Source organism: Neovison vison, chromosome 5 (genome assembly GCF_020171115.1).
Source record: "Neovison vison isolate M4711 chromosome 5, ASM_NN_V1, whole genome shotgun sequence".
Taxonomy (NCBI): Eukaryota; Metazoa; Chordata; class Mammalia; order Carnivora; family Mustelidae; genus Neogale; species Neogale vison.
In genome coordinates this window covers 37,127,552-37,154,080 of record NC_058095.1, presented here as the reverse complement: position 1 = coordinate 37,154,080, position 26,529 = coordinate 37,127,552, and the positions used below count along the sequence as shown (strand labels likewise).

The window sequence follows — 26,529 nt, the reverse complement described above, 5'->3', positions numbered from 1 at the left end:
GAGCCCTGCACCAGGCTTCATGCTGGGCATGGAGCCTGCTTAAGATTCTCTCTCACCCAGGCGCCTGGCTGGCTCAGTCAGTTGGGCATCCAACTTTTGATTTTGGCTTCAGTGGTGATCTCAGGGTTGTAGGATTAGGCCCCATGTGGGTTTCTGTGCTCAGTGTGGAATCTGCTTGTCCCTCTCCCTACCCCTCTGTCCTTCCCCCTGCTCGCATGAGCATGAGTGCTCAAGCGCTCTTCACTCATACTTTCTCTAAAATAAATAAAATCTTAAAAAAAAAAAAAAAATTCTTTTTTTCCCTTTCCCTCTGGCCCTTCCCATCCACAACACTCTCTCACTCTGTCTCTCCAAAAAAAAAAAAAAAAAACTTGTTTTCTAATATATGATCTGTCCTGGATAATGTTCCGTGTGTTCTTGAGAAGAATATGTATTCTGCTGCTTTTGGATAGTGTTTTGTAAATATTTAAGTCTAACTGGTTTTACAAAGTATCATTTAATTCTAGTGTTTCCTTATTGATTTTCTTTCTAGATGATCTATCCATTGATAAAAGTAGGGTTTTGAAGTCTCCGACTATTACTGTATTGCTGTCTGTTTATCATCCGATCTGTTAATGATTGCTTTATATATTTAAGTGCTTCTATGTTGGTGCATAAATATTTGCAAATGTTATATTTTCTTGTTGGATTGACACCTTAATCATTATATAATGGCCTTCTTTGTCTCTTATTACAGCCTTTGTCTTAAAGTCTATTTTGTGTGATATAAGTATAGCTACTTATGCTTTCTTTTGGTTTTCATTTGTATGGAATATCCTTTTCTATCCTTTCACCTTCAATCTTTTGTGTCTTTAAAGCTGAAGTGAGTGTCTTGTAGACAGCATATAATGGCTTACTTTTTTTTAATCCTTCCAACCACTCTTTGCCTCTTAATTGGAGAATTTAATCTTTTTATATTTAAAGTAGTCATTGATAAGTATGGATTTGCCATTTTTAAAAAATTGTTTTCTGGATATTTTGTAATTCCTTTGTTCCTTTCTTCTTTTGCTCTCTTTAGTGATTTCATGAACTTCGGTAATGATATGCTTATATTCTTTTCTCATTTTTTTGTATATCTACTATAGGTTTTTGCTTTGTGGTTATCATGAGGCTTACATAAAACACCTTATAACAGTCTGTCTTAAGTTGATAACACCTTAGGTTCAAACACATTTTAAAGCTCCAGATTTGGGGTACCTGGCTTGTTCAATTGGTAGAGCATATGACTCTTGATCTTGGGGTCGTGAGTTTGAACCCCATGGTGGGTACACACAAACTAACTTATAAAAATGGTTAATCTAAAGGACCATTAGTTTTTAAAAAATAAGCTGTACATTTTTACACTACTGTTACATTTTGTTTTTGATATCACAACTTACATCTTTTTGTCTTTGTACTCGTTAGCACATTATTATACTTACAGTTATTTTTGCTCACTTAAACTTTATACTAGCTTATAAGTGATTAACCTACTTTCACAGCATTAGATTATTCTGAATTTAACTATGTATCTACCTTTATGTTTATGATTTATATTTTTACATGTTTACCTGTTATTGATTAGTGCCCTTTTGTTTTAGCTTACAGAAGTTCTTTTAAAATTTCATGTAAGTGTGAGGTCTAGTGGTGCTAAACTCCTTCAGACATTGCTAGTCTGAAAAACTCTTTCTCTTTGCTTCAGTCTGGATGACTTTGCTAGGTAAAGTATTATTGACTGGCAGGGTTTGCTGCTATTGTTGTTTTTCGTTTAGTACTTTGTATTGTGCCAGCTCTTCTGGCCTACAAAATTTCTGTTGAAAATTTTGCTTACTAGTATTAAAGGGGTCCCACTGTATATAACAAGTTGTTTTTCTCTTGCTGCCTTTACAGTTCTTTCCTTGCCTTTAACTTTAGGCAATTTAAATATAAAATGTCTTGGTTTGAGTCTCTTTGGATTCATCTGATTTGGAACTCTGAATGTCTCTTTCCTTTCCTAGGGAATTTTTCAGCTTTTTTTTTTTTTTTTCCGAATGACTTTTCTTCTCCTTACTCTCTCTCTTCTCTTTTTGGAACTATACTCTGAATATTTGTCCATTTAATATTGCTCCATAATTCCCTTAAGCTATCTTCATTCATTTTCATTCTTTTTTTTTCCCCTGCTCTGAGTGGAGAATTGTACTAACCTGTCTTCAAGTTTGTTGATCCCTTCTCCTGGATCATCTAGTCTACTGTTGAACTCCTGTATTGAATTTTTGATGCAGTTATTGTGTTCTTCAGCTCTATGCCTTGTGTATGGTACTTATATTTTCTATCTTTGTTAAAATTCTTGCTTTGTTCTCCTGATCTAAGTGAGCATATTTATGATCATTATTTTGAACTCTCTGTTAAGTCCTTATTTATCTTCATTTCATTAAGGCCTTTTTCTGAGGTTTTATCTTGGTTTTTTTGTTGGAACATATTCCTCTTTTTCTTTATTTTCTGTGACCATCTGTGTTGGTTTCTATGCTGTAGGTAAAACATCCACCTTTTTCAGTCTTGAACAGGTGGCCTCCTGTATGAAATCAACTATTTTTTTCAACCCTGTCCTGGCTCTTAGTTGTCTGTCAGTCCCTTGTGATTGTGTCCATACAGCTTTATTTGTTCTTAGGGTCTCCCAGTAATTGAGGGTATGCCAGTACCTGTCAGTGTTCATAAGGGGAATAGCTTAGTTTGTACCTAGATGCATGCTGATTGGAAAATGGACCCTCAGGCAGCAACTTTTAATGTATGCCAATGGACCTCTTTCAAGGGAAGATGGAGATGGGCATTTTTTTCTGCTCCCTCTGCACTAAGCCCTAGTCTGCTAAGAACTGTTTCTGTCTGATACCATCCTGTTAAACCCATGAACACAAGACTCACTGGCTACCAGACCTAGATAATCAAGGGATGTGTCCCCTGCAAGGCAACCATAAAAGCTGGGGCACCGGAGGTTTGCACGAGTTATTTTCTCAGTGACACCAATGATGAGGGGGTGGGCAGGAGAGTTGTGGTGTTTGCTATCTTCTGCAGTCTCTGGAAAGGATTGCAGTGGGCCCCCATGTGTGTTACATTAGAAGCCTGCTGGGGCACCTGGTTGGCTCAGTTGGTAGAGCATGTGACTCTTAATCTCAGAGTCTTGAGTTTGAGCCTTAGGTTGGGTATAGATTTTTTTTTTTAAGATCTTATTTATTTATTTGACAGAGATCACAAGAAGCAGGCTCTGCTAAGCAGAGAACCTGATGTAGGGCTCCATCCCAGGACCCTGAGATCATGACCTGAGCCAAAGGCAGAAGCTTAACCCACTGAGCCACCCAGGTGCCCCAAGATTTTATTTTTGAATAATCTCTATACCAAACATGGGGCTGGAACTTACAACCTAAGTTATAGCGATTTCTTTAAAACCAAAAGGAGAAAAAAAAAAAAGAAACCCGCCCTTCAGGTTAAGGCTTTTTAGGTAAACAAATAGACCTCTTTCATGGAAAGACTGGACATTTCTTTTTTTTTCTTTCTTTTTTTTTAAAAAATATTTTATTCATTTATTTGACAGAGATCACAAGTAGACAGAGAGGCAGGCAAAGAGAGAGAGGGAAGCAGGCTCCCTGCTGAGCAGAGAGCCCGATGCCTGACTCGATCCCAGGACCCTGAGATCATGACCTGAGCCGAAGGCAGTGGCTTAACCCACTGAGCCACCCAGGCGCCTCAAGACTGGGCATTTCTATGTTGCATCTGCACTGTTCCTGTTCCTTTGGTGGATATGCACTTAATGACTGTTTCTCTGTCGCAGTCTCCTTCTCTGCGAATGTAAGCCCCACTAGCCACCAGAGCCAGGCAATCAAGGGGGATCCCTTGCGCAGCACTGCAAGATCTAGTGCACGGGACATGTCCATAAGCTCCTTTTTGGGAGATTCCAGAAACCTAAAAATGGGTAAAGGAACAGTGTGAAGATGGCACCTGTCAGTCTCTGCAGCTCTGGAGAGTTTGCATTCAGCTTCTAGATACATTTTTTTTTAATGATTTTATTTTTATTTGAGAGAGAGAGAAAAAGAGAAAGCACGAGCAGGGAGAGGGTCAGAGGGAGAGGGGGATGCAGACTCCGTGCTGATCATAGAACCCATCACAGGACTGGGTCCCAGTACCTCAAGATCACGACCTGAGACAAAATCACAACCTGAGCCAAAGTTAGGTGTTTACATCAGCTAAGCCACCCAGGTACCGCTAGATGCATTTTAAATTAGAAGCCCATCCCCCCAACCAAAACTTTTAAGATAAGCAAATAGTCTTGCTTCATGGAAAGACTGGGTGTTCTAGTCTGCTGCCTGTATACTGGGTCCCAAGGGGTTAGCCAAGATGAGTCCATGTGCTTAAGGACATGGGCTTAAGAACTGTCTTTTAGCTTGGCTTTGTGAGTCTTTTGGACATATGTCGTGTTGGCTTCAAACCTAGATGTTTTGGGTGTGCCTCTCTCAGATGGAAGTCTTAAAAGATAGGATGCTGAGTATGGGTTTGTGGGGGGGCCAGACCATTTGTTCCTCAGGAAAAGGATGAGAATTGTGCTTTTCCTCCCAGTTGCAGGTTGTCTCACTGGAGGTAGGGTTTATGGTGAGCTGTTTCCAAGTCTCTCTCACCCTTTTGATGTGGTTTTTTTTTTTTTTTTTTTTTTTTTTTCTTCTTGTTCACCTGATGTGTAGGAATAGCTCAGCTAGTTTCTGGATTTCTTTCAGAGGGAATTGTTCTTTAGATAGCTGTACATTCTGTGCGTTTTTGGGAAGAGGTGTGTTCAGGAGCCTCCTATGTCACCATCTTGAGTCAGAACTCTATCATCTCAAAATGTCTAAATCTTAGGGCACCTGGGTGGCTCAGTTGGTTAAGTGTCTGGCTTCAGCTCAGGTAGTGATCTCAGGGTCCTGGAACCGAGCCCAGCATCAGGCTTCCTGATCAGCCAAAAGTCTGTTTCTCCCTCTCCCTCAGACCCTCCTCCCTGCTTGTATGTTGTCTCTCACTCTCTCTCAGTCCCAAATAAAGAAAATAAAATACTTAATAAATAAATAAAATATTTAGTAAATAAAATGTTTTAAACACAACTTCTAAATCTTTTAAGTTTTTTCAAAATAAGTTTTCTTTGTTTTTATAAAATGTGTTTATGTGATGTATTCTATTTGCACCATTATAGACTTTTACCCTAATATCCAATTTAAATAGAAATTCGGGGGCTCCTGGGTGGCCCAGTCAGTTAAGCAACCGACTCTTGGGTTCTGCTCAGGTCAAAACCTCAACGGTTGTGGAATTGAGCCCCACATTGGGTTCCATACTCAGTGTGGAGTCTGCTTCAGATTCTTTCTTCCTCCCCCTTTTGCTCCTCCCCCCTTGCGTGCTCTCTGTCTTAAATTAATAAGTAACATCTTAAAAAAAAAAAAGAAAGAAATTCCAGTGATCATCTCTGATGTAACAATGCAAAAGCTATAATTTGATATTAAAACATTTCATTTTCGGGGCACCTGGGTGGCTCAGTGGTTTGGGCCTCTACCTTCAGCTCAGGTCCTGATCTCAGGGTCTTGGGATCGAGCCCCGCATCGGGCTCTTTGCTCAACGGGGAACCTGCTTCTCCCTCTCTCTCTGCCTGCTGTTCTGCCTGCTTGTGATCTCTGTCAAAAAAATAAAATCTTTTAAAAAAAAATTCATTTTCAGTAGTTGTTGCACAACTCTGCTCTGATAACCCTTTTTGGTAAGTGTATGTGCATTTTGTAATCTGGCATTTTATAGATACTAAATTTAAAATTTATTAACTACTTACTACTGTTGGAATCACTTTATTTCATCAAGTTAACATCCCTACTTTTGCTTTTAATTCTAGAGTTTATTTCCTTACAATCTCTACCACATAGGCGTCTTTGAGTCCCATTATAATTCAAAAACAGAATAGGTGATACACGGGGCACCTGGGTGGCTCAGTGGGTTAAAGCCTCTGCCTTCGGCTCGGGTCGTGATCCCAGGGTCCTGGGATCGAGCCCCACGTCGGGCTCTCTGCTCAGCGGGGAGCCTGCTTCCCTTCCTCTCTCTGTCTGCCTCTCTGTCTACTTGTGATCTCTGTCTGTCAAATAAATAAATAAAATCTTTAAAAAAAAAAGAATAGGTGATACACGACTCTTGAAAATATGCCTCTTTTAAAGGAGACTTTAAAATAAAAATAGGGGCTCCTGTGTGGCTCACTTGTTTAAGCAGCTGCCTTCGGATTCAGGTCTTGATCCTAGAGTCCCAGGATCAGGTCTCACATTGGGCTCCCCACTCAGCAGGGAGTCTGCTTCTCTCTTTGACCCTCTCCCTTCTCATATTCTCTTTCTCACACTCTCTCTCTCGCAAATAAATAAAATATTTAAGAAAATAATAATATAAATAAAAATAAAGGAGACTTACTAAAATATGCAGTGTTAAAGCACAGCGGTTACATTATTGATGTTGTTTAGGAAGTTAACAGATAAAATGCTTTGTTCAGGGGCACTGAGTGGCTCAGTTGGTTAAGAGACTGCCTTTGGCTGAGGTCATGATCCCAGGGTTATGGGATCCAGTCTCACATCGGACTCCATGCTCAGGGGGGAGCCTGCTTCTACCTCTCTCTTTGCTGCTTGTACTTTCCCTCTTGCTCTCTCTCTGTCAAATAAATAAATTAAATCTTTAAAAAAATATGTTCATTTGAATTCAATGAATTAATCTACATTTGTATGTGGAAAATAACCCATAAAGAACCCTGATAAAGGTAGAAAATTGCAATTGGGACATGTTTTAGTCTGAAAAAAGATTATGAGTTATATCTCACTGCAGTTTCTATGAAAATGAGAATTATACCTTTTAATTGTATTTATTATGTTTAATATGACTTCATTCTAGAATATTCATTTAGTTACATGGTTATTACGATCTTAATAACAAGTTACTGTTTCAGAATGATTGTCCACAATGCTGAAACAGCTTATATTAAGTCATCATTACTATTTAGCTCCATTTCTGGTTGATAGAGTTTTACTTCCTTGACACAACATAAAATTTGACTAGGGCCAAGGAACTAAAAAGTCATTTTTAGATGGTGAAAGAACTTCACACACACACACACAAAGTATATTTTAAATTCCCTTTATATACAAGGGATTATTATTGAAGCTGTTGCTTTATCGTTTTTAATATTATCTGTGGAGTCACTTAAGTATCATCCCAAGCTCAGCAGAAGTTTTAACGTATTATGGATTAAGAAGGCAGATAATTTACAAAATTATAATCTATAAAATTATTTACCACTTATCACATTGATAGTAATAGGTCATCTCAAACTAACATAAGCTATTAACTAACATAAGCTATTAACCTAATACATAATTATCTCTAGTAATACTGCATTTGTTTCACAAATTTAGGTATTTTTTGTTGCTTTTAAGGAGATCTTGAAATTTCCTGTGATCACATATGGAAATTAAAATAAGTGTACTGTAGATAAATGTTATTTCATGTACTTAAATCCATCTGATATCTTTAGATTCAAGGATTAGTATTTTACAAGCTACTTAATAATTAACCATAGAGTTTCTCTTCTCCCTTAATCATAGATACTTTTTTTAGGAAAAAGAAAGGTGAAGTAAAAGTCCAGGAATATTCGTACTTGAAGGCTTTATCTGTTATTTATTAATCCTTAAAGTCTCAGTGATAAGAAGGATTTATTGTAACCTTGTCTCATTTGTCTTGTAGTTATTGGGTAAATGCTCCTATTGTCTCTCATTCTTAATTTCAGAAACATGATTTTGTTAAATATATAATCACAATGGGGAAAGGGAATGATAATTTTACTTGTATTTTATTTTTTAAAAAGTTGATTTACAAATCGTAAATTTGTGTTGCTTATTTAGGTAGAACTGGAGAATAAAACTTGGAGGTATTTAAATTGTGAAATAGGTAAATGTTGTGAAATGTGAATCCAGAGAAATGAAACTATTAAAAGGAATTTGTTTTTAGTTGTACAGATTTTTTTTTTACTGAAGAATGACAATTGAGGAAGTAATCAAACTGAACTTGCTACATTGTTCCCACAAATGCACCAAAACAATTAAAATGAGATATTAATTTCCTTTGATATTTAACTCGAATATTGAATACCTAACATATTAATTTGTTAAACTTCTTCTTTAAAATGTTGTTGTGCACTATTGGTGTACTTTTTTTGGCTTTTTTATTTTATATCCTGGCCTAAAAAGAAGAGCAAATTATGTTTGAAATGATTCTTTTAAACTTTAGTTAAAAGACACTGTTTTTGGTTGGTTTTGAGGGGGTGTGTGTGTGTTTGGGCATGTAAATTGGGCTTATTGTCAAATAATGTACCTACCATACAATTCTATTTTAAAAGCAAGCGGAAGTAAATAAACATATACATAGGCAATGTTACTTTAAAATCAACATAAGAACTGTCAATATGCAAATAATTTTAAAGTACTGAAGTTATTTTAAAAAAGAACTTTTAGGGCTCCTGGGTGGCTCAGTGGGTTAAGCCTCTGCCTTCAACTCAGGTCATGAACCCAGGGTCCTAGGATCGAGTCCCACATAGGGTTCTCTGCTAAGCAGGGAGCCTGCTTCCCCTCTCTCTCTGCCTGCCTCTCTGCCTACTTATGATCTCTGTCTGTCAAATAAATAAAATCTTTTAAAAAAAAAAAAAAAGAACTTTTAAAACTACAGAGCAACAAAGTATAATTACATTTAACATGTAGAACATTTTAGACAATAAAAGAATGATGTTTTCAATAAAGCCTTAAGAGCCATATCAGTAAGTTTTGAATATATGGCTTTAAGTAAAATAAGTTTAAAATAAAAACAAAATATAGTTGTGTTTATGAAATCTAAACATGAGTTACTATCATAAAATATTTTAGATTTGATGCAGATACTAGTACAGTGCTTCCCTGAAGTTTTTTTTCATTACACGGCAAGGAGAAACATCAGGAAAATATTCTCTCAAGCTGCATATTCTGCTATTGCTGGTTTCTTATAATTAAAACAAGTGTGCAGACTTCATATTAGTTGAATGTAAATAAATGTTTATGGATTGTTTAATATATAAATGTAGTTTTAATTCTGAGAATATTGTGTAAGTCTTGGAAAATAAATTACAGGAACTGAAAGTAGCATGGTCACTGTGTGTTAAACACATAATGAGATTTATGAAATCCATGTTCAGTAGACAACTTTCAGACTTTACAAAGTAAAACTTCCCATTAAAAACCTACTTAACTTGTTTTCCTTATAAAACACGCAGCTAAAAATTAATTTTAAAAATGTTAAAGAGAGGGGCGCCTGGGTGGCTCAGTGGGTTAAAGCCTCTGCCTTCAGCTCAGGTCATGATCCCAGAGTCCTGGGATTGAGCCCCATATCGGGCTCTCTGCTCAGCAGAGAGCCTGCTTCCCCCTCTCTCTCTGCCTGCCTCTCTGCCTACTTGTGATCTCTGTTTCTCAAATAAATAAATAAAATCTTAAAAAAAAATGTTAAAGAGAGGTTTCTCCTTCATTTACTTAGATAAAGTAACTCTTTTTCCTCTCAAGTGAAAATTCTTTCTGTACCCTCAAGGATAATTGATGATGAGCACCCAGGCATCTGAAAGGGCAAGGAGTCTATTTTCCTTTGTTCTTACCTAATTTCTGTTGAATAAGGAGATTCTGCCCTAGAGGGTTAAAAGGACTCCTTACTTTCAGGATGTTTTTAAAAACATGATTCCATGAACTTCTGTAGGTTTAAATATTTTCATTTTTGTGTATATTAGATCATCTGTATAATGTTTAATCTTTCTTCCTTTTTCTTTCTTTTTTTTTTTTTTTTAAGGAAAAAAAAAATTTTTTTAAAGTAATCTCTGCACCCAACATGGGGCTCGAATTTACAACCCTAGGATCAAGAGTTGCATGCCCTACCGACTGAACCAGCCAGGCACCCCTAATCATTTTTTCTTTATATAAACCAGTTGGTATGGTCGTACCTCTTTGCCAATTTAAATGCGTTTGTATGGGGGTGCCTGGATGGGGCTCGGTTAGTAGAGTATATGACTTGATGTCAGGGTCATGAGTTCAATCCCACAATGGGCATAGCACTTATTTTTTTTTTTTAAAGATTTTATTTATTCATTTGACGGAGAGAAAGAGAGCACAAGCAGGGGGAGCAGCAGGCAGATGGAAAGGGAGAGAGAGAAGCATGCTCCCCACTGAGCAGAGAGCCTAGTGCAGGACTGGATCCCAGAACCTTGGGATCATGACCTGAGCCAAAGGCAGATGTTTAATGATTAAGCCACCTAGGTGCCCCTAGAACTTACTTTTTTTAAAAAAAAGTGTGTGTGTGTGTGTGTGTGTGTGTGTGTGTGTATCATTATAATAGGGGGAAAATCAGTTTAAAATGATGGCACTATCATAGTAACTTGGTTTAAATAAATATAAAATTCTAAAGCCTTTAGGAACGCCTGGGTGGCTCAGGCCTTTAAGCATCTGCCTTCACCTCAGGTCATGATCCCAGGGTCCTGCATCCAGCTCCTTGCTCAGAGGGAGCCTGCTTCTTGTTCTGCCTGCTACCCCCGCCACCCCGCTGCTTGTACTCTCTCTATGTCTCTCTGACAAATAAATAAAGCCTTTTAAAAAAAAAAGAAAGAAAAAGATGCTAAAACTATTAAATTAAGATAAAACAGGACACCAAACTTTAAATAAAACACTTCACTGATCTTTTCTACACAATTTTATGTAAAAAAAATAGTTTTTTTGCTGTAATTTTACATAATGAGAACTATATAAATGGTATGATAGAAAAGTGTTCCCAGGGGTGGCTGGGTGGCTCAGTTGGTTAAGTGACTGCCTTAGGCTTGTAAGGGCCTAAAACTGACCCTGCCCCCACCTCAGGGAACTTACTTAAAAGCAAGTCTGGGAAACCAGTCCCAGGTAACAAAGCCCAAATACAAGGGCGGGTCAGGCCAGGTGGAGACATCCAATCCATGGGGCGTACATACTGTCTCCCTAGCTACCAAGCAGTGTGGGTCCTGCCTTTTGGGCGCCAATTCTGACCAAGATGATAGGCTAGTTCAAGTATCTGCTAGGGTAAATTGTAATTCAATTGGCCACCCGTGTGTGACCTAGCATGACTGTGCAGCTTTCTCTGTTGGTCACCTGTGTGTGGCCAGGTCCAACCACATGGCCTTTGTTCTATAAAAGTTAGTCTGTAAGGCAGGGAGGGGTCGCCTCTTTGTAAGAGATGTCCCAGGCCAGTAAGGTTGATTCTCGATGCTTGGTGCGAAATAAAGCTTTACTTGACTTTCACTTTGTATCAATCTCACTCCTTTTTTTTTTTTTTTAAGATTTTATTTATTTATTTATTTATTTGACAGACGGAGATCACAAGCAGGCAGAGAGGCAGGCAGAGAGAGCGAGGAGGAAGCAGGCTCCCCGCTGAGCAGAGACCCCGATGCAGGGCTCGATCCCAGGACTCTGGGATCATGACCTGAGCCAAAGGCAGCGGCTTAACCCACTGAGCCACCCAGTCGCCCCCAGTCTCACTCCTTTGATCACAGACCTATTATTGGGGGACAGGCTCAGGTCATGATCCTGGATCAAATCCAGGATCAAATCTTGCATCAGCCTCCCTGATCAGCCGGGAGTCTGCTTCTCCCTCTGACCCTCCCTGCTCTCATGCTCTCTCTCATTCTCTCTTTCTCGAATAAATAAATAAAATCTTTAAAAAAAAAAAAAAAACGAAAAGTATTCCCACATTTGTCCAACTTGGCACATAAAAAGTGTGTTATCTTTAAAATAAAATTTATATAGACTTTTTTCTTTGTCTTACTTTTTTTTTTAAGATTTCACTTATGTATTGATGGAGAGAGAGAGTACAAGCAGGGGGGAGCAGCAGGGAGAGGGAGGAAGAGGGTGAAGCAGGTTCCCATTGAGAAGAGAGCCTGACATGGGGCTCAGTTCTAAGACCCCAGAATCATGACCTGAGCCAAAGGCACACGCTTAACTGACTGAGCCGCTGAGGTGCCCATTTCACTTTTTCTTAGCAGTTGAGTGCCATCTTACCACTCATAAAAATGGATTTGCTATGAAGATACCAAGGGTTATAAAGGAAGATATTTTTCTGAATTAATATTTTTAAATCTTGGCTATATTGTTAAATTTCATAACTTATACTCTAATAGTATTGTTTGATATATATATGTATATATTTTTTTAAAGATTTTATTTATTTATTTGGCAGAGAGAGATCACAAGTAGGCAGAGAGGCAAGCAGAGAGAGAGAGAGAGGAGGAAGCAGGCTCCCTGTGGAGCAGAGAGCCCAATGCAGGACTTGATCCTAGGACCCTGAGATCCTGACCCGAGCTGAAGGCAGAGGCTTAACCCACTGAGCCACCCAGGCACCCTTGTTTGATATTTTTAAAACTCAAAATATATCTTCATTATGGCTTACCAATTTTTATTGAGTGCTTCTAGTGAATTACAGTTTAATGACTTGGGGAATTGATTGTATAAATTACTAAAAATGAATGGAAATATAATTTGTTTTAAAACAAGTTATATAGGAAAATTGGTGTCATTATATATTAAACAGTTTTTGAATCAATAAGATTAGAAGAAACAACAAGTGTTGGCAATGATGCAGAGAAAGGGGAACCCTCTTGCACTATTTGTGAGCAGGCAAACTGGTGCAGCCACTTGAGAAAACAGTATGGAGATTCCTCAGAAAGTTAAAAATAGATCTGCCCTGGGCGCCTGGGTGGCTCAGTGGGTTAAGCCGCTGCCTTCGGCTCGGGTCATGATCTCAGGGTCCTGGGATCGAGTCCCACATCGGGCTCTCTGCTCAGCAGGGAGCCTGCTTCCTCCTCTGTCTCTCTCTGCCTGCCTCTCTGCCTACTTGTAATCTCTCTCTGTCAAATAAATAAATAAAATCTTTAAAAATAAAAATAAAAATAGATCTGCCCTGCACCCCTGCAATTGCACTACTAGGTATTTACCCAAAGGATACAAAAATACAGATTTGAAGGGGTATATGCACCGCAATGTTTATAGCAGCATTATCAACAATAGCCATACCATGGAGAGATCCCAAATGGCCATCAACTGATAAATGGATCAAGATGTAGTGTACACACACACACACACACACACACACACAGAGAATATTACTCAGCCATCAAAAAAAAAAGAAAAGAAAAGAAATCTTGTCATTTGCAATAACCTGGGTGGAGCTAGAGTGTATTATGCCAAGTGAAATAAGTCAGTCAGAGAAAGACAAATAGCATGTGATCTCATTCATATGTTGAACTGAAAAAAGAAAACAGATGAACATATGGGAAGGGGGAAAAGAAAAAAGGAGAGAGGGAGGCCACCTGGGTGGCTCAGTTGGTTAAGCACCTGCCTTCGGCTCAGGTCATGATCCCAGTGTCCTGGGATTGAGCCCTGCATCTGGCTCCCTGCTCAGCCTGAAGCCTGCTTCTCCCTCTCCCACTTGCCCTGCCTGTGTTCGCTCTCTTGCTATGTCCCTCTCTGTCTAACAAATAAATAAAATCCTAAAAAAAAAAAAAAAAGGTGAGAGAGAGGGAAAGAAACCATAGGAGACTTAACAATAGAGGAAAAACTAAGGGTTCATGGAGGGGAGGTGGGTGGGGGGTGGGCTAGATGGGTGATGGGTATTAAGGAGGAGGGCACTTGTTGTGATGAGCCCTGGATGTTGTATGTAAGTGATGAATCACTGAATTCTACTCCAGAAACCAATATGGGCGCCTGGGTAGCTCAGTGGGGTAAACCTCTGCCTTTAGCTCAGGTCATGATCTCAGGGTCTTGGGATCGAGTCCTGCATTGGGCTCCCTGCTCAGCAGGAAGCCTGCTTCTCTTTCTCTCTCACTCCCCCTGCTTGTGTTCCCTTTCTTGCTGTATTTTTCTCTGTTAGATGAATAAATAAAATCTTTTTTAAAAAATCTGAATAAAAATAGAAATTTCTCTCTGCTGCAGTAGTTCAGTTTGTTTAAAAATATTAAATATTGGGGGCACCTGGCTGTCTCAGTTGGTAGAGCATGTGACTCTTGATCTCAAAGTTGTGAGTTCAAGCCCACATTCAGTGTAGAGCTTACGTTAAAATTTTATATATATATATATAAATATATATAAATCATATATATATAAATATATTTATAAATCATATATATATATATATATATATATATATGATCTGATATAGTTGACTTACTGAAAAAGGAAGACATCACAAGAAGAAAAATTCTCTCTTTGGAAATAAATTGTTAAATTCCAAAACGCAGGGGTGCCTGGGTGGCTCAGTGGGTTAAGCCGCTGCCTTCGGCTCAGGTCATGATCTCAGGGTCCTGGGATTGAGCCCCGCATCGGGCTCTCTGCTCAGCGGGGAGCCTGCTTCCCCTCTCTCTCTCTGCCTGCCTCTCCATCTACTTGTGATTTCTCTCTGTAAAATAAATAAATAAAATCTTTAAAAAAAAAATTACAAAACGCATTATAAAATTTAGTTAATGATTGACTTTGAAAGCTGATATATTTGAACTTGAAAGTGTTTATTTTAACAGTTATCTTAACTGTTAATATCTTTTAAAATATACCTTATTGGTTTAATTCCTTCAATTTTCTCACCATCCTCACCACTTTTCTCACCAACCAAGTAAGTTGGAGGGAGTTTGTGTTTTGTTTTGTTGTGTTTGTTTTTAGTAAGCTTAATGCCCAACATGGGGCTTAAACTCACCTCCTTGAAGTCCAGAATCCCATGCTCTACCAACTGAGCCAGCCAGGCATCCCCAGAGTGGCACTTTTAAGGGGGGAGGTTTATTTGTAGCATCAACATGCAGGAAAAAGGAAATCATGAAAATATGCTAGCCAGCCAAATGCCTGTTTCAGCATGGAAGATAGCATAGTAAGATAAAAAGAGCACTGATTTCAGAGTCTAAAGGATCTGCTCTGTTATAATGCAGGATTATTGAAAGGCTTGAGTAAAATGTTTCTGAAAATATTTCATGACACTAGCACAAGCTGTGAAATGAAAGATGTCATTTTGCTTTGGGGGTAATAATGCTTATTCAGTTATTGCCACAGAACTATTTTTTTCATTTTCTGACTAGTGATCAGCAGAGGTGTCTTTATTGACTGTTTATTGACTTGAAAAATTCTGTGATTTTCTACCCTGTTGTTAATCAGGGAGTAAGTCTGGCAAGTAGTAGAAGGAAAGAAAAAGAGACAAATGTGGTAGGTCAGTATTTCCAAAAGAATGAATTGGTTTGGGGCGTCCATGTGGCTTGGTCTGTTGAGTGTCTGACTCTTGAGCTCTGCTCAAGTCTTGATCTCAGGGTTGTGAATTCAAGCCCCACACTAGGCTCCATCCTGGGTGTGAAGCCTACTTTAAAAAAAAAAAAAAAAAAGAATGTGTTGGTTCATAGTTCGTTTATAACATTTTGTTCATCCCTAAATAATGCAGAGATAATACAAAAAATAAAGTAACAATGTTTTGGCTTATTCTTGAATTGTGGTGAAAGTTTATCTTTAGGGTATAATTATTTTATCAAGATTTTATTTGTGGGGTGCCTGGTTAGCTCAGTTTTTAAGCGTCTGCCTTCAGCTCAGGTCATGATCCCAGAGTCTGGGATCAAGCCCCTGCATTGGGCTCCCTACTCTGCAGGAAGTCTGCTTCTCTCACTCCCACTCCCTGTGCTTGTGTCCCCTCTCCCCTCTCTTGCCGTCTCTCTCTCTCTCTCTCTCTGTCAAATAAATAAATAAAATCTTTAAAAAAAAAAAAAAGAAAGAAAGAAAAAAAAGATTACATTTATGTATTTTTTAGTGCAACCTTTTGTGATTTTTTTAAATATATTTTTTAAAGATTTTATTTATTTATTTGACAGACAGAGATCACAAGTAGGCAGAGAAGCAGGCAGAGAGAGAGGAGGAAGCAGGCTCCCCGCTGAGCAGAGAGCCCGATGCGGGGCTCGATCCCAGGACCCTGAGATCATGACCTGAGCTGAAGGCAGAGGCTTTAACCCACTGAGCCACCCAGGCGCCCCTGTGATTTTTTTTTTAATCCGTCAAAAACAATGAGTAAGTGAATCAGGTTGTGAGATACTTAATATTATAAACTCTATAAAGATCCATCTTTCATTCTTTCTTATACTTTCATTAATGCTTTGATTATCCTCCTTTTATACAGGACTTTGCTTCCCGGGCTAAACTGGCAGTTCAAAACCTAGTACAGAAAGTTGGATTTTTTGGAATTTTGGCCTGTGCTTCAGTAAGTGAATTGTATTAAAAGTGAGAAATTCTAATAAATGGTGGATTTATATTTTGACCCAATTTGTTTTTAAAGATAGCACACTTAGAAAAATAAAGATAACACACTTGAGTAAACAAAAATGTTATCACTTTTAATGAGTATGTAATTTTATTAATCATTCATCTTACTCATCAAATGAGCTATTTCTGTTGGATAGCTTCGTACCTTGTTTACTGACTTTTTAAACATTTCATCTTGCCATTGATGACTTTAGACCGAAATAGCTTGTTTCAGTAAGAATAAAAAAGATTTTAAAAAAGAAAGATAAAATTCATCCTTTCCATGAAGAACTTATAAAATGACGTGCATTTAACCAAATAAAATGACTTCATTCCTTCCAGAGTTATAGAGAGGTAGGCTTTTTCCAGAGTTTCAAGCATTAATTATAAGGAAGAATTCATATGAAACCTGTCTCAAGGGATATTTACAATTATCAAAGGAATCAAAACCTCTCGGGCAAAGTTAAGTGCATCTTTGGCTACAGTGAACTAAGAAGCCACATATGTCAAAAATGTAGTTAATGTCTCAAATTGCAGATTTGTAAAACTGACATTTATTGATGAGTTGGTTTTTATTTTGGTCCTTTTCTAACATAATAGAAACAGTTATATTTGAAATGGAACATTTTGAACAGAGTTTTCTTTGGTAGCCTGTGCGCAATTTTTGGCACTTCAGTGGTGGATTTCTCCAGTATAAGTAGGTGCATCTAGTTGATATGATGAAAACTGCATCTGTAAGTATAATTCACAAAATTATTGTCTACTGACACACAACTCCTTTATCCATTATGTACTAGAATATGAATAAATCTTTGAGTACTCCTGTCTTAGCAAAGCAAATGACCAGAAAAGAAGACAATTGGTGCCAAAATTTCTAATGGATGTGAACATTTTAGATACACTGTAAAATATACATGTGCCTTTGACCCTGGCAATTTAGAAATTTTTGTATTCTAAGTTTTCTTTTTAATGTTTAATATTTTATCATAATACTGACCTCAACTATTTGAGCAATTTATAAGTTAAGTTTATTGTAGTGTGATATAGTAGAAAGAGAATTGGTTTTGGCATTCCTATACCAGTTTTGCCTCTTATTAACTACATAACCTAGTCAGGTTACTCTCTTTGAACCCTGATTTTCTAATTTTTAAGATGGGGCAATAAGACACTCATTGTAAAGGCTGATGTGAGGATTTAAGAAAATGTATGTGAACTAACACAGTGCTTAGAACATAAAATGTTCCTTCATTTTTTATTGTTATTCATTAGCTTTGATTCAGTCACTGAGTGTTAGGAATAAAGAGATGAAAGATATTCCCTTTTCTCAAGGATGCTGAAGTCCAGTGAGGAAGACCGTTGAAATACAAGGATAAGTAGAAAGTGCCGTGGAAGTCAACAGAATGGGATTAAGCTGAGAGGCCTAATGGATAATAATGTCCTTACTTTAGAGGTTAAGTGAACAAGCATGACAGCCGTATTGCCTGAGTTGAAATCCTGCTCTGCTGTTAAAATCCTGCCATCCTGAATAAATTGTCAAACCTGTCTGTCTCACTTTTCTGTAAAGTGAGTGTAATGGCACCATATAACATTATTTTGAGATTAAATAAGTTGACAATGTAGAAATTTTAGAAAACTACTGAACAAGTCAAAGCATTCAAGAAAAATTAGCTTTCATTATTTGTGGGGAAAACACACAGTACCTTCAGTTTATTAAAATAAAATAGTATGTATTCTTTGGTACTCGTCTATCCATGTGTCCTCACTTCTGAAAATCCACTTTCTATACTAATCAGCCTTCTTTATATTTGACTAGGAATAGTCCCAATTGATAGATCAGTTTGGCCTTCTAGGAACTTTTTTCTAGAAAATTTTTGATACTTATCTTAAAGTGTTGAAAGCATATATAGTTCATTTAAGTTTATTAATTATTTTGTTAACATTCAAACTAAGATAAATAAAACTTCTAGTTGAGGGAAAGTTTCAAAGCAACTTAGTTCATTTAATCCCAGTCTTCCTTTCTGTGTATTTAGCCAGGAGTTGAAAAACAGGAATTAATAACATGCACATGAAACAATAAATTCACTGATTATATATGCTCTTCTGAGGGTATATAGCATACGCTGAGGTGTCCAACATGTTTAGCAAATTCTAATTTTTAATCTCTGCTTTACATCTTGTATACTTTAGATTAATTTCTATTTCAACATGAGGTAGAGCCTGATAATATAGCAAAATAATTAAAATTATAATCCATGGAGTTATGAAGGTCACATGAGAAAATACAAGAAATGATTAGTGTAAAGTTGTACAAATGGTATTGTTATTAACATGATTATAAGACAGATGAAATTGCATAAAACATTTGAATTTGGATGAGAAAAACAAAACTGAGTTATTGAATCCAAGTGTTATGAACAAAAGAATATTTGAATTCTAATTTAGTCATGGACTTATTTTTAAAAGAACATATGTGACAAATATCTTTTAAACAACTAGGCTTTTCTTTGAAATTTCAAAAATGAAATTATATAAATTAATTGGCTTCTGAATGGTTCTGCCGACTGCCACAAGGACAGAGTGCTTCTATGGGAGAAAAATAGATGAAGTGCTCAAAAGCAGCTTGTGGTTTCTTTGCATTTTTGCATGAAATTGTATTTCAGCATTCTTGAAATGTGGGAATGTTTGGAAAAGGTATTTGTTTTGAATCGTTTCTTTGTCTGGGACTGAGTATTCAAAACATCTGAATCTATGTGCTCATATTTCCACACTTGATTTTCTTTTTAAAATATATTACACAGTCCCACAGCCTTGGGCTGTCACACAAATGATGAGGCTTGTATGTGCAATATACAAATTATGAATTTTTTATGTTGAGGAATAAAAGCCCATTTCCACATAAATGTATTTGTGACTTTTGTAAGAATGTTAGCTGTAAAGATGTGAGTACTTTCTAGATAATATTCTATTTCAAGCTGAAGATTTTAGAGCCCTAGTAACTACTGAAATAAGCTTTTTCTTCATTTATACCTCACCTTAGACAGAGCTACCAAATGGCAGTGTGCTGAAAGGTATTAAATTCCTGCAGGTCCATTGGTTTTATCCAAATTCTAATGTGATTAAAAGAAAAAAATATATGGGGTGTTAGCTATAAATAATAAAAGCAAAAGGACAGCTGGGTTTGCTTTGAACAGCAGCCTGAAATGAATATGAGACCCAACTTACAGAAACGTTAGAATACTTGCCTAACCTTCTGAACAGCCTAGTGATGAGGGAACCTATACCTGTCTTTGCAGTGAAAGCAAGGCTTAAAGCATGATTCCCCATACCTGTAAATCGTAAGATTAATCTGTTCCTTGGATTATATATTTTAACTTTTTTTCTTAGATTCCAAATCCTCTATTTGATCTGGCTGGAATAACATGTGGACACTTTCTTGTACCTTTTTGGACTTTCTTTGGTGCAACTCTGATTGGAAAAGCAATAATTAAGATGCATATCCAGGTAATTATACCCTTTGATTCACTGCCTAATGATGAGCCCATTAAAAGGCATTAAAACTTAATTTCTTTGCTCATTCCAGTATGAATTGTTAATATTTTGGTTTTGCTTCTTTTGGTTGGTAACTTACTGTGTTATTTAACCATGTCATTTGGAAGTTAGTGAATTTGGTACAAATTTTTCCTGTGCCTGTTGGAAAATTGTGACCCTTTAAGACTTTTCTTCTTGTTTTCTTTCTTTCCTTCTTTTTCCTCCCTCTTTTCCTGTCTTTCTTTATTTCACTTTTTGCCTTGTGAAACTGTTCCTCCAAGACTGTTACCAACCAAAAATAGCGTTCCTGTATAGGAAAATGCATGTCATTTTCACATACATAGTCTAAAAATTTCACATTTTTACTGACCATGAGCTGAGAGAAAATGGCCTTTCACTAATTCTACTTTTCTTTCATACCCCCCCAATAATACTTCCTCTCAAGGCATCAATGTCCTTTACAGAAAACCAGCCAGATGTTAGTGTGGGAGAGAATGGGGAAGAAAGGGGTCTCTGAAGAGGTGAAGAGCTGTGGGTTGTGGTTAGAGAAGTGAGAATCTGCTATTGTTCAAAGCCAGTCTTAACAAAAGCCCTAGGATAGAGGTATGTATATATATGAATAGAGGAGAGAGAATGAAGGGAAATGAATAGGTGATTCTAGGACTGTGATATGAATTGTTTCCTTTTAAAAGGGCAGATCTCACTAGAAGAAAACAAAATTAACCTGAATAGAATTTCTTAACCAGTGAGGTTTGCAGCACAGAGGCATATACCAAATGAAAGACAAGAGCAGTGAGTAATATCTGCCCTGGACTGATATCTTCAAAATTAAAAGCCCTTTTGTCCCAGGTTTCTTCTTAACACCTTTCTACCTTTAGTTCTTAGGGAAGAATGAGACAGGAAAACTTGAGCTGCTTTTACATGCCCAGTTTCTAATGTTATATTTTGGCATTTGGGATGAGTTTAGTGAGCCTATCCTCTGCTCCCCTGCCATGGTAATCACTCAGTATTCCAAGGGCATTACTCCTTCAAGGAATATATTTTCTCTCACTTATATTAAGTATATTGTTCAATGAAATTAGTTTTTTAATGTTAGAATGCTATTTACTTTGGTAAACATTATAATACCATATTAGAATTTTTAAAATAATAAAATACTATGGGAGTAGTAGATTATTTTGCAGTATAACAGAAGATAATTTTTTTCTTTGATCTTTTCAGTTCTTTCTGGGGAAGAAGGCAGCTAACATTTTGTTTTTTAAAAATAAAAAATTTTCCCTTGGGGAAAAAAGAATTTTCCCTTGAAAGTATTAATACCTAAGAAATTATAACAGATTATTTTAATTCTGTTTATAATAGTAACTTCTCTGAGAATCCATAAGCTTTATGTACCCAGCTTTGTGTAGTAACTTTCTGTATGAATTTAGTAAAATTTATTATGCTAGGAGTATAATATAGGGATAGGTCATGCAACTTATCAGATTTTTCATTACAGAATATTAAAAATAGTATATTTTTAAACATTCTCAGTTTTTTTCAAGTTATAATATTTTTTAAAGATACAGGGTTGTTTTTTTTTTTTTTAAATATTTTATTTATTTATTTATTTGACAGACAGAGACCACAGGTAGGCAGAGAGGCAAGCAGAGAGAGAGGAGGAAGCAGAGAGCTGAGCAGAGAGCCTGAGGCGCGGGTCTCAATCCCAGGACCCTGAGATCATGACCTGAGCTGAAAGCAGAGGCTTTAACCCACTGAGCCACTCAGGCGCCCCTCAAGTTATGATAATGTTTAAGTTTTTTTATATGGTACTTCACATTTTAAAGCACTTAATGTTTGTGTGTTGATTTTATTATAATCCTCGGACAGAAAAATGACTACTCTGTTTTATAATTGTCACACTTAGAAGGTTAATAAGTAAAGTAAGGAACAGCTGGAATTTGAACCCATGTCTTCTGGCTTCAAGTTCAGTGTTCTTTCCATTTTTTTGCATTGCCTTCTAAACTATAAATTATTTATGTGATTAAGGAAACTGAACTGTTTAAAGCCTGCTATTTATCAGGACCTGTGCCAGGCAGTGTGCATTGGTCATCTCAGAACAATCCCGTGAGATAGTTATTATACATATTTCATACATATGGGAATTGAGTGTTAGAGAAGATAAAATACATGGCTAAAGCCCTGGAATTGAAACCAAACTCTATACATTCAAAGCCATACCCTGTATCTGTGTGGAACAAGAAAAAGAAAGCCAAAATCTTTCTGTTTCTGAAAGCAGAGAATCTGCATTCCTTCACTAAACTGAGACCATGGGATATGTTTTCTGTGTTCCATTTTACCATGGAGACATAGTTTTTAAAGGCATGTCACTTGATGTACATCCAGATGTAGCTCAGAGTGACAAACATTTCTCATTCTTTGGGTAGGCAATCGTAGTGCATAATATAAATGTTTTAACTATTTCTGAAGTAATCAGAAGGAAACCACACACAGATTTTTCTCTCATCTAATAGTAAACCCATCTTCTGGTTCTTTTCCCTTTTTTTTTCAGCCTAAAGTAAACAGCCAAAAATACTGTTTTTATTCATATCTTGCTATTTGTTAAACTTCCCCTAAAAATTTCAAATTAGCCCACCTAATAATGTTAGATTGGGAGTTCCAAACTCAGTACATTTATACTCAATACTTTACATAATCCTATAACTTACATATCATGTATATTGTTTATTGCCTCTTTATCTTTCCACCACAGACACATACACAGAAATATAAGCTCCATGAAGGTGGAGAATTTAGTCTTTGACTCACTGAGTATTCTAGTGCCTAGAATATCATCTGGCATGTAGTAGACATTCAGTAAATTTAAGTGATCTGTACATTCAACATGGGTCTCAAACTCCCAGCCCTGAGATCAAGAGTCACATGCTCTACCAGCTGAGCCAACCAAGGTGCCCCACTCAGTAAATTTGGGTGTTGTTGTTGTTTTTTAAGATTTTATTTTTTTTTAAACAGAATCTTTTTTTTTTTTTAATTTTATATATTTATTTGACAAAGATCACAAGTAGGCAGAGAGGCAGGCAGAGAGAGAGAGGAGGAAGCAGGCTCCCTGCTGAGCAAAGAGCCCGATGCGGGGCTTCATCCCAGGACCCTGGGATCATGACCTGAGCCGAAGGCAGAGGCTTTAACCCACTGAGCCACCCAGGCGCCCCAAGATTTTATTTTTTTGAAAGAGAGAGAGAGCAAGTGTGAGCTGGGGAAGGGGAAGAGGGAGAAGGGAAGAGAGAATCTCAAGCAGACTTCATGCTGAGTGCAGGGCCCCACACAGTGCTTGATCGCACAATCATGAGATCATGAACCAAACCAAAACCGAGAGTTAGATGCTCAACTGACTGAGCCACCCAGGCACCCTGCCTCATCCAGTAAATTTTTAATAAATGAATTTAAGATTTTTTGTTCCATCGAAGGACTTTCTTTTATAGATAGTTTCTTCTTTGTTCATTCTGGCACTGTTAGTTCCCTGCACCCATATCTTTTTTTCCCCCCCTACTCAACCCTTTCCTCTGCTAAAGGTTAAGTGGGCTGTTTGGTGATCGGTGTTTTTGTTTATTTGGTAGAATCCCCACTCAGACCTCTAGCCTGAATGAGATGAGACATAAGTTCTTAAATATCTGGCACATTATGTCTTGCCCAGCACAGTGAATTTTCAAGCTGTTACATATAAAAAGAAAGTCTTGTTTTGTTTTCAGGCAATGGAATTATGCAATTATCTGGGCATTGGCTTATTTTCAATGTTAGGAAATGATGGTAGGGAAAACTCATGGTGATGAAATCACTGAGAGGCAAACTCTTAGTTCTAATTCTTAGTGAAAGATATATAGCTCCAATAACTGGCTTTTATGGAAACTAGAAGGACCCCCATATAGTAATGCTTTTTCTCCCTAAATGATCTGTAATAATTGTCTTGTTAGTTTCATAATCTTTATACACCGTTTATATAACACTGTTGTGAAATCATCATCCATCTTGTAACTCTTTTTGACATGTGCTTGCTTTTTTCATGAGATAGGTAGTATCTTTTTAAAATCAATAGATACATAAACAGGGACACCTGGGTGGCTTAATTGACTCTTGGCCCAGGTCATATTCTCAGGGTCGTGGAGTTGAGCCCCAGTTCAGGCTCCACACTCAGCACAGAATCTGCTTGTCCTGCTTCTACTGCTCCCCCAGCAGTATTTATTTATTTTAAATAAATAAAACTCAAAACGAAACAAAACAAAAAAACATAAACAAACACCAAAAAAGACTGAACTTTTCTTTTTAGTCTTACTTCCTTACATAGATCCAGCTATCCGGCTGCCAACGTCTCTGTTAACGCTAGGACATTTCTTAAGAAAATGTCATTGCCTTATTAGTCTATTATCTGAAATAATATGTTTTAGTCTAATTTAGCTACTTTCCTGAGATTCATGATGGGTAGATAAAAAGAAGTCTATCATTTATTTCTCTTCCCTCCCTTTTGGTTGCATAGGCTCAAGTTATTATTATTTTTTTTTTTTTAAAGATTTTATTTATTTATTTGACAGAGAGAAATCACAAGTAGACGGAGAGGCAGGCAGAGAGAGAGAGAGGAAGCAGGCTTCCTGCTGAGCAGAGAGCCTGATGCGGGACTCGATCCCAGGACCCTGAGATCATGACCTGAGCCGAAGGCAGCGGCTTAACCCACTGAGCCACCCAGGCGCCCTCAAGTTATTATTTGACAAGCAATAACAAAAATGTCAGCAGGCATCATCAGAAATTTGGAGAGAATCTAGAATTACTCATATTTGATAAGAGAGTTATTATCAGTCCTTTAGAGCTAAACTTTAATATCACCTTGAATCTCTAATTAATCGTACTTATTTGACATTTCTTTTCTCTGAACTCGTAGAATACATTTTTACTACTAATGTCATGTATAGTTCTTTTTTTTTAAGGTTTTATTTATTTATCTGACAGAGATCACAAATAGTTAGAGAGGCAGGCAGAGAGAGAGGAGGAAGCAGGCTCCTTGCTGAGCAGAGAGCCCGATGCAGGGCTCAATCCCAGGACCCTGGGATCATGACCTGAGCCGAAGGCAGAGGCTTTAACCCACTGAACCACCCAGGCACCCCGCTTTTTTTTTTTTTTTAAAGAAACTTATTGGGGCGCCTGGGTGGCTCAGTGGGTTAAGCCTCTGTGTTCAACTCAGGTCATGATCCCAAGGTCCTGGCATTGAGCCCCACATTGGGCTCCCTGCTCAGTGAGCAACCTTCTTCTCCTTCTCCCTCTGCCTGCTGCTCCCCTTGCTTGTGTGCGCTCTCTCTCTCTCTCTCTCTGTCAAATATATAAATAAAATATTTTTTAAAAAAAGAAAAGAAAAAGGTTTATAAGGGCACAGGGTGGCTGGGTGGCTCAGTCAGTTAAGCAGCTGCTTTTGTCTTGGCTCATGATCTTGAGCCTTGTGTCAGGCTCCCTGCTCAGTGGGGAGTCTGCTTGTCCTTCTCCCTCTACCCCTCACCCAAACTCATGGTCTCTCTCACTCTGCTCTCTCTCAAATAAAATAAAATCTTTTAAAAACTAATTAATTAATTCTTAATTATCCTTAATTAAACAAATAAATGATTATTAATTAATTAATTAATTCAGGGCTGAGTGCCTGAGTGGCTCAGTCATTTGAGCATCTGCTTTGGCTCTGGTCATGGTCTCAGGATCTTGGGATTGGGTCCTGCATAGGGCTGTCTCCTCAGGGCAGGAAGTCTGTTTCTCCCTCTCCCTCTGCTCACTCCTATTCTTTCTCTCTCTCTCTCTCTCTCTCAAATAAGTAAAATCTTAAAACAAAAATTCTTCAGGACATTGAAGAAGTGTCCTTTACATTTCATGTCCCCTGAAAATCTGTAAGAATGCCTTATATTATTTTGAACATTTTCAACTAACTGAGTTGAAGATATTTGCTACCTTTTAGCACTAAAGACATCTTTATTTAAAAGGTAAGTTATCAGGGCGCGTGGGTGGCTCAGTGGGTTAAAGGCTCTGCCTTCAGCTCAGGTCATGATCCCAGGGTTCTGGGATCGAGCCCTGCATCAGGCTCTCTGCTCAGCAGGGGAGCCTGCTTCCTCCTCTCTCTCTGCCTGCCTCTCTGCCTACTTGTGATCTCTGTCTGTCAAATAAATTAATTTTTTTTTAAAAAAAAAGGAAGAAAAAAAAAAAGGTAAGGTATCAACATCTTTAATTAATGGAGACTACCTCAGTGACACCACACTGAAAATGATCCAGGTCTGATAAAGATTCTCAGTAACCTGTTGATGTTTTTGCTTGTACAATAAGTCTAAAAGTCCAAGATCACCCAGAATCTAAGAATGGAACTTTAATATTAACTTCAACAAACTTTCTATAAAGGATGTATAGGCTTTTCAGGATCCTCTAGATTAGATTTAGTCCAGACTCATGTCCTTAGGCTGATCAGCTTTAATTTCAGTAGTGGGGGCTATATGGGAACCCATGACTTTAGTTTGTGTGCTCCATTCTTTTTTTTTTTTTTTTTAAATATTTTATTTATTTATTTGTCTCAGAGAGAGAGAGAGAAAGAGAGTATGCCAGCACAGGCAGACAGAGTGGTAGGCAGAGG

The 26,529-nt window shown here is 37.4% G+C and overlaps 1 protein-coding gene across 2 annotated transcripts in view; it reads left to right on the top strand.

Moving 5' to 3' along the window:
• VMP1 (vacuole membrane protein 1) overlaps nucleotides 1–26,529 on the top strand; it is a 141,454-nt gene that overhangs the window by 91,492 nt on the left and 23,433 nt on the right. For both annotated transcript variants that reach the window (XM_044248547.1, XM_044248548.1), the window contains exons 8-9: nucleotides 16,240–16,320; nucleotides 19,746–19,862. In XM_044248547.1, coding sequence (XP_044104482.1) covers nucleotides 16,240–16,320; nucleotides 19,746–19,862 — 198 coding nt within the window. The remainder of the gene's footprint in view (nucleotides 1–16,239; nucleotides 16,321–19,745; nucleotides 19,863–26,529) is intronic.